At 54.5% G+C, this 15,792-nt stretch overlaps 1 protein-coding gene across 1 annotated transcript in view; it reads right to left on the bottom strand.

The window, feature by feature from the left end:
• The window catches only part of Adamts9 (ADAM metallopeptidase with thrombospondin type 1 motif 9), a 141,497-nt gene that overhangs the window by 63,661 nt on the left and 62,044 nt on the right, over nucleotides 1–15,792 (bottom strand). Inside the window, exons 22-26 of the mRNA XM_004644783.2 lie at nucleotides 12,550–12,714; nucleotides 8,808–8,927; nucleotides 5,052–5,156; nucleotides 4,773–4,940; nucleotides 3,064–3,333 (exon numbers count right to left, since the gene is read on the bottom strand). Of these exons, the coding sequence (XP_004644840.1) occupies nucleotides 3,064–3,333; nucleotides 4,773–4,940; nucleotides 5,052–5,156; nucleotides 8,808–8,927; nucleotides 12,550–12,714 (828 nt within the window). The remainder of the gene's footprint in view (nucleotides 1–3,063; nucleotides 3,334–4,772; nucleotides 4,941–5,051; nucleotides 5,157–8,807; nucleotides 8,928–12,549; nucleotides 12,715–15,792) is intronic.

The following is a 15,792-nucleotide window of genomic DNA, read 5'->3' as shown; positions in this document are numbered from 1 at the left end:
CAGGCTGGCGCTCAGGCCCAAGTTCAGACCCCCACAGCATCTCAGTACCCGCCCTTTCCTCTCTGCATCTCGGAGGGCAGAGACGGGGCGACACTGCTGTGTACACAGAAGCTCTTCTTATCAGATGTCAAGAGCTTATTTACAGCCATATCTGACTTCCCTCTGAACACAGAGCTGAACTCCAGGCTTGGGAGGCGACAGGCGCTGGGGCTACGCTTTAGACACCTTCAGCCAGGGCTGTGGAAAGCACTAGTCACCACGTGGGCGCTGGGTGCCACAGCCAGCATCCCATCGTGCTCTGCATGAGGACTCCAGCAGCCAAGGGGCGTGTTTATTCTCTGCCTTCCTTCCCAGTAAGCGATCGCCTTCCATCCTGACAGGCCCCCCCAGCCGCCCCCCAGCCTGACCCTCTGAGGGCTGTCCCTCACTTCTCTGCAGTGCCCAGGCGAGCTCCCCACGGCCCTCTGAAGCTTCTACACCAGGGTGCTTTCGCTCTCCCTAGTTTCCTATCTTCTTAGCCCAGTGTGTTTGTTATAAAACCACTCTGCTTATAACACAGCCATCTGGTCCGCAAGCACTGCCATTCTTAGGAACTGTCAAGCTTCCAGCTATATTTGCATGTTTTGGTTTTAGTTCCAGACAGTACTGAAGGCTGATCGTGCCCTCAGCTCCAGCTCAAATCAGCGCTATCTTAAAATGTGCTCAGACATTGCTCCTTGCTGGTCAGCTGCAGCCCCATCAAAGTGGAAACACATTTTGCTGCTAGCTGCTTGAACCACGTTCAATTTCCGCCGCCCCCTGCTCTGGCCAAATTACAGTTACTCTGAAGTGACCGCACCGGCCTTTATGCTCTCAACTTATATTAAACCACAGAGTGGAATAACAGATACATTAGCTCTGAAAACTACTTAGCTATTGTCTCGGTTATGCTTCTTATTGCTCTGAGACGTAACACCCAGCACTCAAGGAGGCAAAGCTACAGGAGGAAGGGCATCTGGTCACAGCTGGCAGAGGCTGAGTTGCTGGCTGGCTGCTCCAAGGTGGGGTGCAGGCAGAGGGGTATCACAGAGGACAAACGGTCCGTGGCAGGCAGCGTCAGTGAGGCGGCAGGCAGCAGGCAGCAGGCAGCAGGCAGCAGGCAGCAGGCGGCAGGCGGCAGGCAGCAGGGAGGGCAGCAGGCTCCTCTGCCACTCACATCCTGCCCAGCCACACACCCGCAGGCAGGCAGCGCTCACACCGGGAGCACCGTCCCATCACCACCTGGAGCCAGCCTACCCAGTCCATGGGCTGGCTTGGTCACCGCACACCCTGGGTCCCAGCATCGCACGCTCTCCACCAGCCATTTCTGAGAAGCCTCGTCTATGACCGCATGAGGGTTGGGGGCACATCTGGACTCAGCCCATAGAGATACGTTTAGATTTTTAAGATGTCTACCTCTGTTCTCTGAGTGCTGCGGTACACTCGATCCAACCCCGGAGAAGACCTGGGCTCCTTCTTGCCACATACACTGGAAAGCCTCACACGCAAACCCCACTCTCCTGGGAGGGCGGACAGTCAGCACAGGGCAGAGAAAACCAAACCAAGCACACTGTCCAGCTGGGGCCAAAATTCCTCCAGACCAAAACAAGGCGCCACGCAGTGAGCAAGGGCATCTCCTGTGCTGCAAAAGCTTGCGTGGCCCCCAGGGGAGCTCTCAGGCAGAGCCACCCGGCCCTATAGGGACACATCTTTGTCTGATGCAGTCTTAAGTAAGAATAGCACTGAGAGGTGTTTTTGTTTTGTTTTTTTTTTTTAAAAACCAAACAAAGCAAAAGCTCCCCGTGCTATCACAAAAATCCCACACATGGGAGTGTCTAAATGCCTCACCCAAGAAAGCCACGGGACCCTGTGAGTACCTTCTTGGGCCGCACTCTGATTTCTCAGACCCCTAGTTGTTTCTAAGTCAGGCAAGAGGACCCTAATGTAGGCGGCTAAGGAGGCGGTGAAGGGAGCAGCCTGCGGGAGGCTGTGGTGTGCGCAGCCCACCCAGGCCGGGGCGTGACGGCAGCAGCTGGTGGGTGCTCACCAACGAGGACAGTGCACCCCCTGGACAGCACCTGGTGGGAAACAGGCCGGCTCCTACTTCTTTTTAGTGCATACGTAATTCAACACAATTGGCAGTAGCAGAAGGAATCCAATAGCAACGAGCTGGAAGACCCTGGCTGGCCGCGTGTCTCTCCGGCCGCAGGCCCACCTGGGGCCTTGCTATCCTATCCCGCTGCACGTGCCAGTACTCCACAGCCTAAGTTGCTTCTCCAAAATTATTCAGTGAAATGACTTAAAACACCCAAACACACATCTTTCTTTTGATATTACATATTGTACAAGGTCTTCCTAATTTGAAGGACAGTAATGACGGCCACAATGAAGACATCATGAAGACGTCCGTCTGCCTCTGTGTCTCCCTGGTAGGCACAGGGCAAAGCACTTTATTTCCATCACCTCATTTCATTCTTGCACCCAAAGAAAGTGGGAGCCAACGTACCCTCACTGTACTGGGGAGCACCCCGAGGCTCACAAGGGCAAGGGGACCGGCCTCAGCCCCACCCTCCACAGCTAAGTGTGCTCACATGGCGGCCTGGCCCTCAGATCCACAATAACCACTCAGGGACGGCCCCCTGTGCAGGACAGACATGGTGCCTTCCAGGGCCTGACCCCGACTGAGGCCACCGTCCGACTACATGACTGAGGCTGCACTGTCTGGAAAGAGCGGCCCGTTCTCACAGCGACATCTCTGCACCTCTGCCCTCCAGCACGGGCTCCCAGTCCCTCCGGTCAGTGCCCCTGGCTTTCACACCGTGCTGCAGAAGGCCAGGGACAGCCGGCACCCCTCTGGCCGCCACAGGTACCTGCAGGCAGTGGCATCACACTGGCCTCTTTCCAAGGCCCATCACAAACCCATGACGTCCGTCCTGAAGGCCTGAACACGACAGCAAAGGTATCAGTGCTGCAGGGCTGATTCCAGCGCCTTCCCCAGAGCCCACAGCCCAGGGGAAGGCAGAAGGGACCCCGGCAGACACTCACCGCTCCCCATGGGCCTGTCCTCCACTGGTTTCCTCCCAGCACATGGGTGCGGCTTGGGCTGGGGCCCCGGGGCCGGAAGTCCTCGTTTTGGAAGGGGAAGGAAGCCAAGTCTCTGTTGGGGGTCCAGTGCGGGCACGGTGACATGGAGCAGTCCTGTTCTGTCTCTGGGATGTAGTCCAGGTCACACTCGCTCTGATCCACGACGTGGTCGCTGTAGTTGACACACTCCACTTGCCGGACGGCCCTGCCTTGCCCGCATGTCACGGAGCACTGCTCAGTGTTCAGAAAGACAAAGGGCCATCACTGGCCGGCTGCTCTTAGGGTCCCGATGCTCCTTCTGCAAACAGCCCACCCTTCCCCGCTGCTCTGGGAGAACCATGGCTACCCTGCACTGCCTCCCCCATGACCATTTCGCCAGGGAAACCTGTCGAGCCCTATCCAAGTACCAGCCAGTCCTCATCACCTCTTTGTCTGTCTTCACCTTCTCTTGCCAGGATTACCTCGGTGGCCATAAGCTGAGTTCCTTCTCACAGTTTGGCCCTGGCCGTCTGAGTTTGCTGTCCACACGCCACAAAGCCTGACCCTTTACACCAAGTCCCTCGCGTGACTTCCCCGTCCGCTGGGAATACCACCCTGACTCCTTAGGCGGAGCTGCGAGGCCCTTTCTGACGGTTGCTGGCTGCCTTCTCTGTCATCCTCCACTGTCTCTTGTGCTAGGTGGTTCCGCAAGGGTGCTATGTGAACACAGCCAACCACTCTCACCTCGGGGACTTCAGATCCCTGAGGCGTTTGCTGCCCCTGAGGTCATCCGTGGAGCCCACCTTTCTGCTTCACCGAGGTCCCACTCCATGTCAGGACCATTAAGCAACCCTACAAAGAGCCCCTCCTCTTCCTCCTCACTCCTCTGCTTGGCTTCTGACTAGAACGTGTCAGCGCCTGTTGCTCTAGCACACATTTCTTATTTGTACAGTAACGGGGTCCTCCACTGGAAAGATCTCCACAAAGGCAGGATTCTAGGCTGTATCCCTAGTCACCCCTTGTGCTTTGAGCTTCTCCATGACCTGGTGAACGGACAGGCAGATCTAATGGGCAGATGAACGGAAAGCTGGGGACAGACGGAGGGTCTGGAGGCTGAAGGCACGAGTGAGCCTGGCGGCCATGCGCTGAGGACCTGCTTCTGGCGAAGCGTTTGGCATGTGTATGCGGCTGACCCTCAGAAGCTGCCTTAAGGTAAGGGCTTGTCCCCTTCTGCACAAACCCATGCATGGGCTTGGTATGCCCAGCAGGCGGCCCTCGAAGCCCAGGGGCAGGATTCCCACTTCTCGTGGTGGACGTGGAACCAAGAGTGACCAGACTTCCCACAAACACAGGTGTGGCAGGCGCCAGTAACAAAGCAAGAGCGCCCCTGCCTGCCTCGGGCTCCCCACTGCTGGGGGCTCCACCGCCCTAACACATCCGCAGCTCCTCACACTGGCCTCCAACTGGTCTGGCAGCACGGATACATGTGCAGGAGCCCTGTAGGCTGATTTACTCATTTTAAAAATGCACATTCCTTGCTCCCAGGACTGGGCTTCCTCGTGCACTTGAGCAGCTGGTGCAGCACAGTTTAAATCACAGCCCGAGTCCACTGGCTGACACGAACACCCTGGACTCTCTGTGCCCCTCTGCCCCTGAGCATGTGCCCTGTTCCACAGAATCTGCACGCTTACCGTGCTCCAGTCTGAGGCCTTCCACTGCCCGCAAGGCGTGACCGAGCACTCCTCCTTCGCCACTGGTCTGGGCAGGCCGGCACAGGCGCTCTCGTCGGCCACGGAGCCATCCTCATCTCGGCAGCTGACGTACCGCATGCGGGTGCCTTTCCCACAGGTGGCCGAGCACTGGGTGTTGGGTGAAAGGACACGGTGAGGAGATGCTGCCCAGTCCCCACAGCTGGGCAGGAAGACCGCTGCCTGCCCTCCACCCTCCCCCTCTCTGGGCTGGTGCCTTACTGAAGTCCAGGACCCAAATCGCCACTGGGTCCGTGGCATGCCATGGGAGCCTCTGTTTGTTTGCGGGGCCACAGCGGGAGGATGACAAGGCGGCAGCTCGCAGTCCTAGAGGTGAGGGGCAGGACGGTTACTCAGGGTGACAGGGGTGCAGCGGCCACAGAGTAAGAAGCCAGGATTCACACGTCCTGAGCTTGGATCTCGGCATCTCTGGGAGCCGCAGGATGCCCCCAGCCCTGGGAAATGTGGCTTAGCCTCCATGGCTGCCTTAACACGGGCCTGGGCCTACTTAATGAGTTTTAAAGCCTTATTTAGGTACCTGCTTGTATGAAAAGAGAAGCAAGTATTATTAGATGCAAGGGACTGTACGGCCAAAAGAAAGGGTAAATTTTATTTATTTATAATCTCATTTATTTATTTATTTGGTACAGGGTCTCGATAAACAGCTCAGACTCCTAGTGATCTTCCTGTCTCAACATCCCCAGTGCTGGGATTACAGGCGTGTGCCACCACGCCTGGTTTCCGGGCAACATGGCGTACCCGAGGTTCATGGGCTGGTACAGCTTGCAGGACCAGGGATCAAACCTGGGTCCTTGTGCTTGCCAGGCAGGTGCTTAGACCACTGAGCTATCTGCTCAGCCTGAATGGGGTAACATTTAAAAACTATTGTTAGTGCTTTAAAACTATCACAGCTAAATGCTGTTCTCATATCTCAGCTCCCTTATCAAAGTTTGCTAATCATGAACGTGTTTTCTCAGTTACCTAAAGATAACACGGAAGTCCTGAAGGTCAAATCCGGAAATGAAAGGTGCATCCAACAGGCCACTGCTGGAATTCGCGGGCCCCTCGCTCAGGAGAGCTGGGCCCTCGGACCACTGGCGCCGGCCCGCATCCGCACACCCACTCACAGGGGCGCGACTGTTCCTCGACTTAATCCAGACTTAATCCACTCGCGCCCAAGGCCGGCCACAGGGGTCGTGCCGCAGGGCCGGGTTTGGTGCCGACCGAGGGAGCCTTCCTTCCAACCAGCCCAGGCGGAGGGAGCCTGGTGCTCGGCTCCAGACTTGCCTCTTCTTCCGCCCGTGGCCCCCGAAAGCCGCAGGGTCTCCTCCCCAGTGAAGCACAGCCACCTGCTGCGGGAGCCTGCCGGCGGACCGCGCATCGTCAGAGAGGGGGTGAGCTGCTGACCTCTGCTTGCCGCATTCGCGACGGCACAGCTCACCCTTGCCTGGGGCTTGCCGGACTCGCAATCCAATAATGAAAATGAAGAGGACGCAAGTCACAGGTGCTGTCTGGCCAAGCGACTGGCGACAGCACGGAGAGCAGCGCGGCCGCAGTCGCTTTCTCGAGGTTCTCTGCGCACCAGGGCTCAGCTGCAGTGCGGAGGCAGGAGGCGCTCACAGCGCACCCGGCCTGGGGGCGAGGCCTCGCTGGAGCGCTCTGGGCAGGCACAGGTCGGATCCCAGAGCCAGCTCTTGGCCCAGGTGACACAAGGCGCACTTCACCACGTCCAAGCTCTGAGCGAGGGCTGTGCCGAGGCGAGTGTGCTCTCGGGTGGGCTGTTGTACGCAGGCACACGCGTACACAGAAAGGACGAGCAGTAGAGGTGCGTGTGCACACCTGGTGTCACAACTGTACTCAGCTAGAGGATGTCTGATGGCTTGTGTCTGGATGTCCCCCTACACCCTCTCGGTAGGGGGGCAGGCCCTTCAGAGGCAGCTGAAGCTGGAGTCTGACTGGTCCACGTCTAGGGCTGGGGTTGGGCTGGGAGCGCAACCTGCCCTGGGACACACAGGGGAGGGAGAGGCTTGCTTCTCCCTTCTGCTCTTGCTGCTTTTGCTGTCTTCTGCCACCTGGAACCACGGCCCCTCCCCGTGCCACCCTACCTTGGAGCAGTTGAGTACAGACTGAGACCCCCACAAACACTGAGCGTGGGCAATTTCATCTCAGCTGGGAGAGAAAGTAACTAAAACAGATGTGCAGCAAGTAATTTACAAATAACAACACCATTAGTTTTAATTCTATGTAGCCAATTGATTTTTCTATAAAATGCTTTGGCTGATTTTTGCTGAACTTTTTTTTTCTTTTTTTCTTTTGGGGTATCGGAGATTGAACTCAGACCCTGTACTTGCCAGGCAAGCACTTATTCTCCTGAGCTATCTTCCCAGCCCCAATTTTTGCTGAACTTTTAAACCTATTGCTAAACTCTGAGCAAAGTGGTTCTGGTGTGGACATTAGCTGACACTTTGTTTATATTTCAGAGAAAGGTGAGAAAAACCACCCACTAGTAATCGCAGCGCTCTAGGGAGCTGAGGCAGGAGGACTGCAAGTTGAAGGCTGGTCTAGATAGCCTAGGGGCTTAGTGACACCCTACCTCATCATAAAAATGAAAAATGGTTCAGGTTCTGGTCCAGTGCAAAGGCCCTGAGTTTAATCCCAAGTACCATGAAAATAAAGGAAGGTGACACTGGAGAGATGTTTGTCAGAACCCAACGCACTGCCCACTGCTTTGAAAGAATTCTTGGAAGAATCAAGAAGAGAATCGTCAAGCACAAGCAGGGGAAGAGCTAAGGTTGCGTGTGCTGTTTACAATGAAACAGCTATAGGTAGAAGATCCTTTTAAGTGTAATCCGCATTATTACCATTTCCCCATCACATTCTTAAGGTGAAACAATAGACAAACAATGAAGGAAGCCCAGCATTACAGTACTTGCTGATTTTTTAAAAAATGTTTTGGTGAAATAGTCTCACCAAGGCTAATTTCAAGGGCTGGGAGATAGCTCAGTAGAATCAGTGCTTGCCTGGCAAGCGCAAGGTCCTGAGTTCAATCCCTGGTACTGGCAAAAAAAAAAAAAAAAAAAAAAAAAAGGCTAATTTCAAGCTGCTAACCTGATACCAGTCAGTACCAGGGTGGGCAGGTGCTCAGCACCCTCCGTGCAAACACATGCAAGTGTCAGTAACCAAGGACACAGATAATTGTGCAATGCACTAAAATGGCTAAGAAGTGAGACTTTAGAACCCTGATATGGGCCGGCCAGATAGCTCAGCGGATTAAAGCTCCCACTTAGGCAGATGCAGGAACTGAAGTTCATCCCCATCCCTGGCCTGCTGGGCCAGCCCTGCCCCGGAGCATGCTGACCTGGCAACTGAGACTGGGAGCGGAGGGGCGCGCCTGCAATCCCAGCACTTGGGAGGCTGAAGGCAGGAGGAGCACCATGAGTCTGAGCTGTGCAGTGAGACCCTGGAGAGCCTGGAGAGCCCGCACGCAACACACAGAAAGCCCCACCCCGATAAGCTCTGCTTTCAGTGGCATCGATTTCCTGGTAGGTTACATCACTGCACTAGAATGACGGCCATCTCTAATTTTCAGCTCACAGTGTTTCTATAAAATGCACCAGTTGGCACGTACTCACGCGCCGGCCCAGGATAGCCTCCACACTCGTGTGCTAACCTTATGACAGTAGTTTCGAATTCTACAAGGAATCATTAAAACTGCAGTTGAAGAAATCAAAAGCGAGCAATGTTTGATACCCACTAAGAAGCAAACACAGATCCACACACACTTTAAATAACTAGGGAAGGAGAGTCGGGGAAGCATGATACCAGGCTCTTGCAGAGCGAGCAGAGCGCTCCAGATCAGCCGGGCAGCCGGCTCCTCTGCCCTCACACCCGCCCTGTGAGGAGCCGGGCACTGCCCGAGCTCCTGGAAGCGGCAGCCTAGTGCCCGGTGGCAGGGCCTGCGTGGACGCCGAGACCCACCTGGGAGTCGGTTGGCCGAGTGGCCGCGTTGCAGGCGCTGTCATCCACGCCCGCCATGTACGTCCCCATGATGCACTTCACTGCTCTCAGCTGGTAGCCCTGGCCACAGGTGACGCTGCACTGGGGAGGGAGGAGACAGAACGGTCAGGACTCTTTCCTTCTGTGCACCATAACATCTGGCAAGGGACAAAGACTTCCATCACGATGGGCCGGACGGCCGGCGCCAAGAAGTCAGGTAGCAGGGGGCAATCCTGTTTTGTAAAGGTTACACCAACTGGGCTGAGGAGATAGCTCAGCCGCGTAAGTGCCCGCCTGGCAAGCGAAGCTCCCAGGTTCAATCCCTGGTACTGAAAAAAAAATTATACTGACCAATTATTATGAGGACATGGGAAATGTTATCTTCCTGAGTTTGATCCCTTGACTGAAACCTAGGATAGGAGACCTCTGTCATTTTCAGACTTTTTACCTTCTACCTAACAAAGAACTGGTCTAAGATGAGTTCTTAGAAGAGTGCTGTGACCGGAAGTAGTTGGTCCCCAGAATAATCAATAAAACTGAAAAATGTTTAATAAAAAACAAAAGACAAACAATTCCAGTTACTAAAACCAGAAGTGAAAGAGGGGGCAAACGCTACAGACAGCAAAGGCTGCTAAGCGTGAGCTCTGTACAGCTTCAGGCCCGCAAGTCAGACACTCGAGAGGACCTGAAAACGCGGACGGTCCAGAAACACAGGACTGCGACACTGACACAAGAAGAAGTGGAGGGCTGGGGAGAGGGCCGGGCCGAGCATGAGCCGGACGTGCTCAGCTCTGGGTTGGGCCCCCAGCACCGAACTAAACCAAACCAAACAGAACAAATGAAGCCATGGCCCTAAAACATGAAAAGAAAAACATTAAACCAGTAATCAAAGATCTCTCAACAAAGAAAAGCCTAGAACTCTTTGACAGTAAATTTTAGCAAATACTTAAGAAAGTATTCCCTTAGATTCCTTCCAAATGCTTCAAAAACACCTAGGAGGAGGGAGGCGTCCCCAAGTCACTTCATGAGGCCAGCATTGCCAGGCACCTAAGTCAGAGGAGGAAAGGGAGCTACAGCCTGGTGTCTCATCGCAGTCCTGGGGCCAACCCCAGCCAACTCCATCTAAGGAGATGTCCGAGCGAGGACGGCCGGGAAGGCACGGGTGCCTGGGCATGAAAAGAAATAAACCAAATTGACAAGTAGCAGGGGACAGACGCTTGCCACATCCATCGATAAAGGGCATTTACTGAATTCCACCCTTCCCGTGAAAAGCCACAAGGTGCACGCGCACACACACACACACACACACACACACAGGAGCGCGCAAGGGCGCTTCTTCACAGGGCTCACTGGCGCCTTTGAAGAGCTTCAGCCGCTGCTACACAAGGCCGGGACAGACTGAAATCCTCCTTAGCATCAGGAATGTGACAAGGATGCATGCTGCCGTCTCTGCCCCTCAGCAGCAGACCAGAAGTTCTAGCTGGACAAGGAGGAACGAAAAGGGAGGGCAGAAGCCAGCTTTGCTCTCTGCGGGCCATGATGCTCTTCATAAGAACCTCAGCGAACACGTGGAAATTACTGTGGCTAGTAAAAAAAGCTAGAGGGCACGAGTTAGAGAAAGGTCAGTTGTTTCTATCAGCTAACAAAGAATAATTCAAATGTGAAATTAATTAAGCAATTGCATTTTCAATAAAAGAATAAGACATCTAGAAAAGAAAGTTAAAAGTATTTCAAGATGTTAAAAGTATTAAAAGTTATAAAACAATGCCGGGAGATGGCTCAGTGGAATAAGTGCTTCCCTGGCAAGCACAAGGGCCTGAGTTCAATGCCCAGTTTCGCAAAAAAAAAAAAAAAGAAAAAAAAAGAAAGAAAGGTTATAAAACATTACTGGAAAAAAAATTAGAAACTCTTGGAAGCTGAAAAGTTAAACACAGAATTCCTGTACGATCCAGCAATTCTATTTCTAGGGAGACGTCCCAAGAAGTGAAATCAGGTACTAAAATAAACACTCATTCACAGCAGCCAAAAGTAGAACCAATTCATCAGGTCATCTTCAACGAATAGGTAAAGTGTGTTGTATCTACCCATACAATGGAACATTATGCAGCCCTGAAAAGCACTGGTGTACTGTGACACGCTACCATGTAGCTGACCTCAGAAGCAATCCTGCCCAGGGATGCTGGTCAGACACAAAGGTTGTTTGTTCACTGTAACGTGTCTCACGCAGGCAAGGTCTCTTGGGGGTGGTGGGAATGTTTCAGAAGTTGTTTGCAAAACATAAATAGCTAACTGCCACTGATTTGTTTGCTTTTAAATAGCTGCCTTTATGCCAGTGTCACCTCAATTTTAAAAGAGTGGAGTACAATCCTAAGAGTCATTTTAAAATAAAGGAATTCACAAGCACATGAACATGAACAGTCTCTTCTGTGCAGTTAGTGTGTATTTGGTTTTCTGCTTTGTGTGTGTGTGTGTGTGTGTGTGTGTGTGGTTTTTTTTTGTTTGTTTGTTTTTGAGGAACTGGGGATTGAACTCAGGCCCTTCAAGTGCTTATCTACTGAGCTATCTCCCTAGCCCCCATGGTTTCTGCTTTTTGATAAATTACATTTTGTAAAATTTCTTACAAATATTTATCTCTCTTAAATATAGTAATTAAAAAAAGAAGCGGCTCCTGAGTCATAGGAGCAGCCCAGTGATGAGCTAGGAGTGGCCTGTAAAATTTCTTACAAATATTTATCTCTCTTAAATATAGTAATTAAAAAAAAGAAGCGGCTCCCGAGTCATAGGAGCAGCCCAGTGATGAGCTAGGAGTGGATGATAAAAAGCAGGCCGTGAGACACGAGGCGTTCCCTTCCTCCTCTTCCCCGAGAACTGTGGGCACAGACAGTGCAGGCAGGCTCGAGATGCACAGAGCTCTTTGCTTCATCAAGCATGACTCGCCACTGGGCTGGGGATCGGCGAGGAGGGATTGTCGCCGTGGAGGCGAAGGCTGGACAGGGCAGTCACAGGGCCACAGGCAGGTGCGGGATGAGGACAGAGGCCCCAGCACAGAGACAGTGGAGGGTGAGGGACTCTGGAAGAGGGCAAGGAGATGGCAGACAAGGGCTCCGCTGCTGCGGAACTCAGAGCCACGGTGCCCGGGGCTTTCGCTTCTGCCCTCTTAGGAAGGGCTCAGTCGCAGGTGTGAGCACTGCCCAAGGGGGCCTCCCGTCCTCCTCTAAGGAGAGCTCAGCTTCAGACCATGCAACCCTCTGACCACAGCCTGTGCGAGGTCCTTTCCCAGCCTCTCTGCCTGGCGAGTCACGTCTCAAGTAGGACTTACTCATGAGGGGAGGGCTCTGCACGTCAACTCCAGGCCGTGCTTGCAACTGCATGTGGAGGGCCGAGACTCCCCTCCCAGCCCCAGTCCTGCTCCTCCCTCCAGAGTTGCTGTCTGGTTTGCGATCACGCTGAAATGGAGCCGAGGGGCCCCCGGGAAGGCCCCGGCCACTGTGGCCTCTGCAGTGGGTCAGCGTGGCGCCCCTGTGCAGTCGGAGCCATGGGTCACGGCTCGCTTATGAGTGTGGCTGGAATAATAACAGCTGCGAAAGGCCCACAGCAGGCCACAGTGCTTCCCACGCCTGACCACCCTCACTGGTGCCTGTGTGCCACAGCGTGGCCCTGTGCAAACCCTCTCCAGATAAGGAAAGAAGACTGTTTAAAAAATCCTATCGTCCACCCCACATACCTGTCCCCAGGGTCCCGCCTGCCAGGATGCGCACTCCGGCTGCTGACACGTCTGTGTGGACACAGGCTTGGCCTCGGGGTCACAGATCCTGTCGCTCACTTGATCTGCACCGAACTGACACCAGACCTGCCGGTGCTTATGGCCCTTGCCGCAGGTGACCAGGCACTGTAACGAAAGGCAGAGACAAATTCTGAAAAGGGGTGGAGGGCCGGAGGGATCGCTGTGCAGTCTAAGTACCTGCCTGGCAAGGACGAGGGACTCTGGACAGGGGACAGCAGACAGCTGCTCTGCTCCTGCGGAACTCAGTGCCACAGTGCCCGGGGTGCTTTCGCTTCTGCATTAGGAAGGGCTCAGTCGCAGGCATGAGCGCGTGCCCAAGGGGGCCTCCCGTCCTCCTCTAAGGAGAGCTCAGCTTCAGACCATGCAACCCTCCGAGCACAGCCTGTGCGAGGCCCTTTCCCAAGGCAAGCGTGAGGACCTGGGTTTAATACCTGGTACCACATGCTGCGCAGGACCCCGAACCCTGGGCCAGCCATGCTGGCCATGGACACCAGGCGTGGTGGCGCAGGCCTGTAAACCCAGCGCTGGGGAGGCTGACACAGGAGGAGTACTACGAGCCTGAGCTGCAGAGCGAGGCCCTGTGCCAAGTAAATCAATAGAACTTTTTTTTTTTTTTTTTTTGGCAGAACTGGGGATTGAACTCAAGCCCTTGCACTTGTCAGGGAAGCGCTTATTCCACTGAGCCATCTCCCCTGCAATAAAACATTTTTTAAAATAAAAAAATAAAAAGCAGAGGTCCTGGGCTGTTTTGGCACGGGCAGTCGCCGATTAGCAGGCACGGCGGAGCCCGTGCCCACACTGCGCCTCCCGCCCAAGCAGCGGGGAGCGGCCCAGGCCCTCTGCTCCCCCTCCCCTCCTGCCTTCTCTCTGCATTCCTCGAGCTGAGCCAAGACAAACAAAACATACAGTCAGCAGAGCACCATGCTCTACGGCACTGAAAAACAAGTCCTGACTTTCTAGCATTTGGGGTGAAGCATGGGAATTTCGAGTCAGACCCTGGGGGTGGGGGCCCCAATACAGCCAAGTTACATGGTCTCTCTGTGCCTGCATTTCTTCTAAAGGAGGAATAATTATAATGTTTATTGCAAAGGGCTTCACAAAATGAAAAAAAAGTGAAAGTAAAGCGCATAACAAATTCCATTCAAAAATTGCTAATTGTAATTATTACTCATTTTAGAGAATTTGAAAAACACAAAAAGATCACAAAAGACAAAATTATAACAACCTAAAATCTCACCACTCAAGGGAGAGTGTTATCACCACTTTTTTTTTTTTTTTTTTTCTGTAGTTTAGGGAATGGTCTACAGGGTGTTCAGGGTCTCACTACTAGATGGGACTCATGGTGATCCGCCTGTTTACAGCCTCCCAAGAGCTGGGATTGCAGGTATTTGCCACCACGCCCAGTCTCAATTGCTGTCTCAGCGTGCCCCAGGGGCAGGGTCAGCAGGTAGGCCCCAGGATCGAACCCCGGCCTCTGCCCCACTTGCAGGGGCCTTAATCTGCTGAGGTATTTGGCCAGCCCTTCTTCACCATTTGGTTTTTGTCTTTCCTCTTTGGATCTAAGGAATCTTGAATCCTGGATTTAATAATCTGACCTTCCCCACCCACATTTTATCAGGGATTCTTGCAAAGTCTGTTAATTTGAAATAAGACTTCAACTAATATCAGCTACCCACGTAAAACTTAAACCCATTCCCCTCTTTCACCTTTCTTAAATCAAGCACCAGGAGTGCTGACCTGCCCAGCAATCAGGCCCTGGCGATCAGGCGCACCGCCACTCCCCTCCCCGCCAGCAGCACTCAGTAGCTTTGCAGATACGCCCGGGACTTGACGGTGGGAGGGACAGTTACGATCCACTCGCGTGGGGGAGACAGGCAGGTACAGGCTGACCGCTGAGGCTGTCACCGCCTCCTCCCCCCACACCCTCGACTTCTCTGGTTAATGATCCCCAGCAGGATCTGGGTGAGCACCTCCTAGGGCCGTGCTAACACCAGGGTGAACTGACACGGAGTGTCACGTTGTCCCCCCCGACTAAGGCGCAGCTGCTGTGTCTCCTTTCTCTTGCCACCTGGGGCACAAGCAATAGAAGCCTTATGCGTTATAATGCCAAGGAAGGGGAAGGCACAGGTCTGGAATGCTCCACCTGCTCCTTCTTCTCCTTTGTTTTCCTCCAGTGACTGGAGGTATCAAGAGTCACTCCGCAGGTTCTCTCTTATTTACAAAAGAAAAAGTAGAAAAGCGCGCATGGATTTCAAGCTAGCATGGTTTTCTGATCCACAGAGCCCTGGTTTTCAATCAGCAACTCAGCTCAGAGCTGGCAAGGTGAGAAGCCCGCAGAAGCCACGCCCAGGTGGTCACATCCAGGGTCCACGGCCACAATGTGGGCGCAGTTGGGCTGCTCTTTCCTCCAGAAAAGGAGGGAGACAGGGTTGGCAGCTTTGCCCCTACGTGGACCTGGGGACACCCTGGAGGACACCCATGATGGCCTGGGGACACAGCCCTGCCTGCTCACCGGGGGAGACCCAGGAGGGTACTCGTGACAGCCTTGGGGCTCGGCCCTGCCTGCTCACCTGGGGAGACCTGGGAGGACACCTGTGACAGCCTCAGGGCACGGCCCTGCCTGCTCACCTAGGGACACCCCGGAGGACACCCGTGATGGCCTGGGGACACAGCCCTGCCTGCTCACCGGGGGAGACCCAGGAGGGTACTCGTGACAGCCTCGGGGCTCGGTCCTGCTTGCTCACCTGGGGAGACCTGGGAGGACACCCGCGATGGCCTGGGGACACGGCCCTGCCTGCTCACCGGGGGAGACCCAGGAGGACACTCGTGATGGCCTCAGGACACAGCCCTGCCTGCTCACCTGGGGAGACCTGGGAGGACACCTGTGACAGCCTCAGGGCACGGCCCTGCCTGCTCACCTGGGGTCGCCCCGGAGGACACCCGTGATGGCCTGGGGACACGGCCCTGCCTGCTCACCTGGGGAGACCCAGGAGGACACTCGTGATGGCCTCAGGACACAGCCCTGCCTGCTCACCTGGGGAGACCCGGGAGGACACTCGTGATAGCCTCAGGACACAGCCCTGCCTGCTCACCTGGGGAGACCCAGGAGGACACCTGTGACAGCCTCAGGGCACGGCCCTGCCTGCTCACCTGGGGAGACCCAAGAGGACATGTGTGATGGCC

This window comes from Octodon degus, unplaced genomic scaffold (assembly GCF_000260255.1).
Source record: "Octodon degus isolate 3935 unplaced genomic scaffold, OctDeg1.0 scaffold00210, whole genome shotgun sequence".
In the NCBI taxonomy this organism is placed as follows: Eukaryota; Metazoa; Chordata; class Mammalia; order Rodentia; family Octodontidae; genus Octodon; species Octodon degus.
This window is presented reverse-complemented; position numbering and strand designations above follow the sequence as displayed.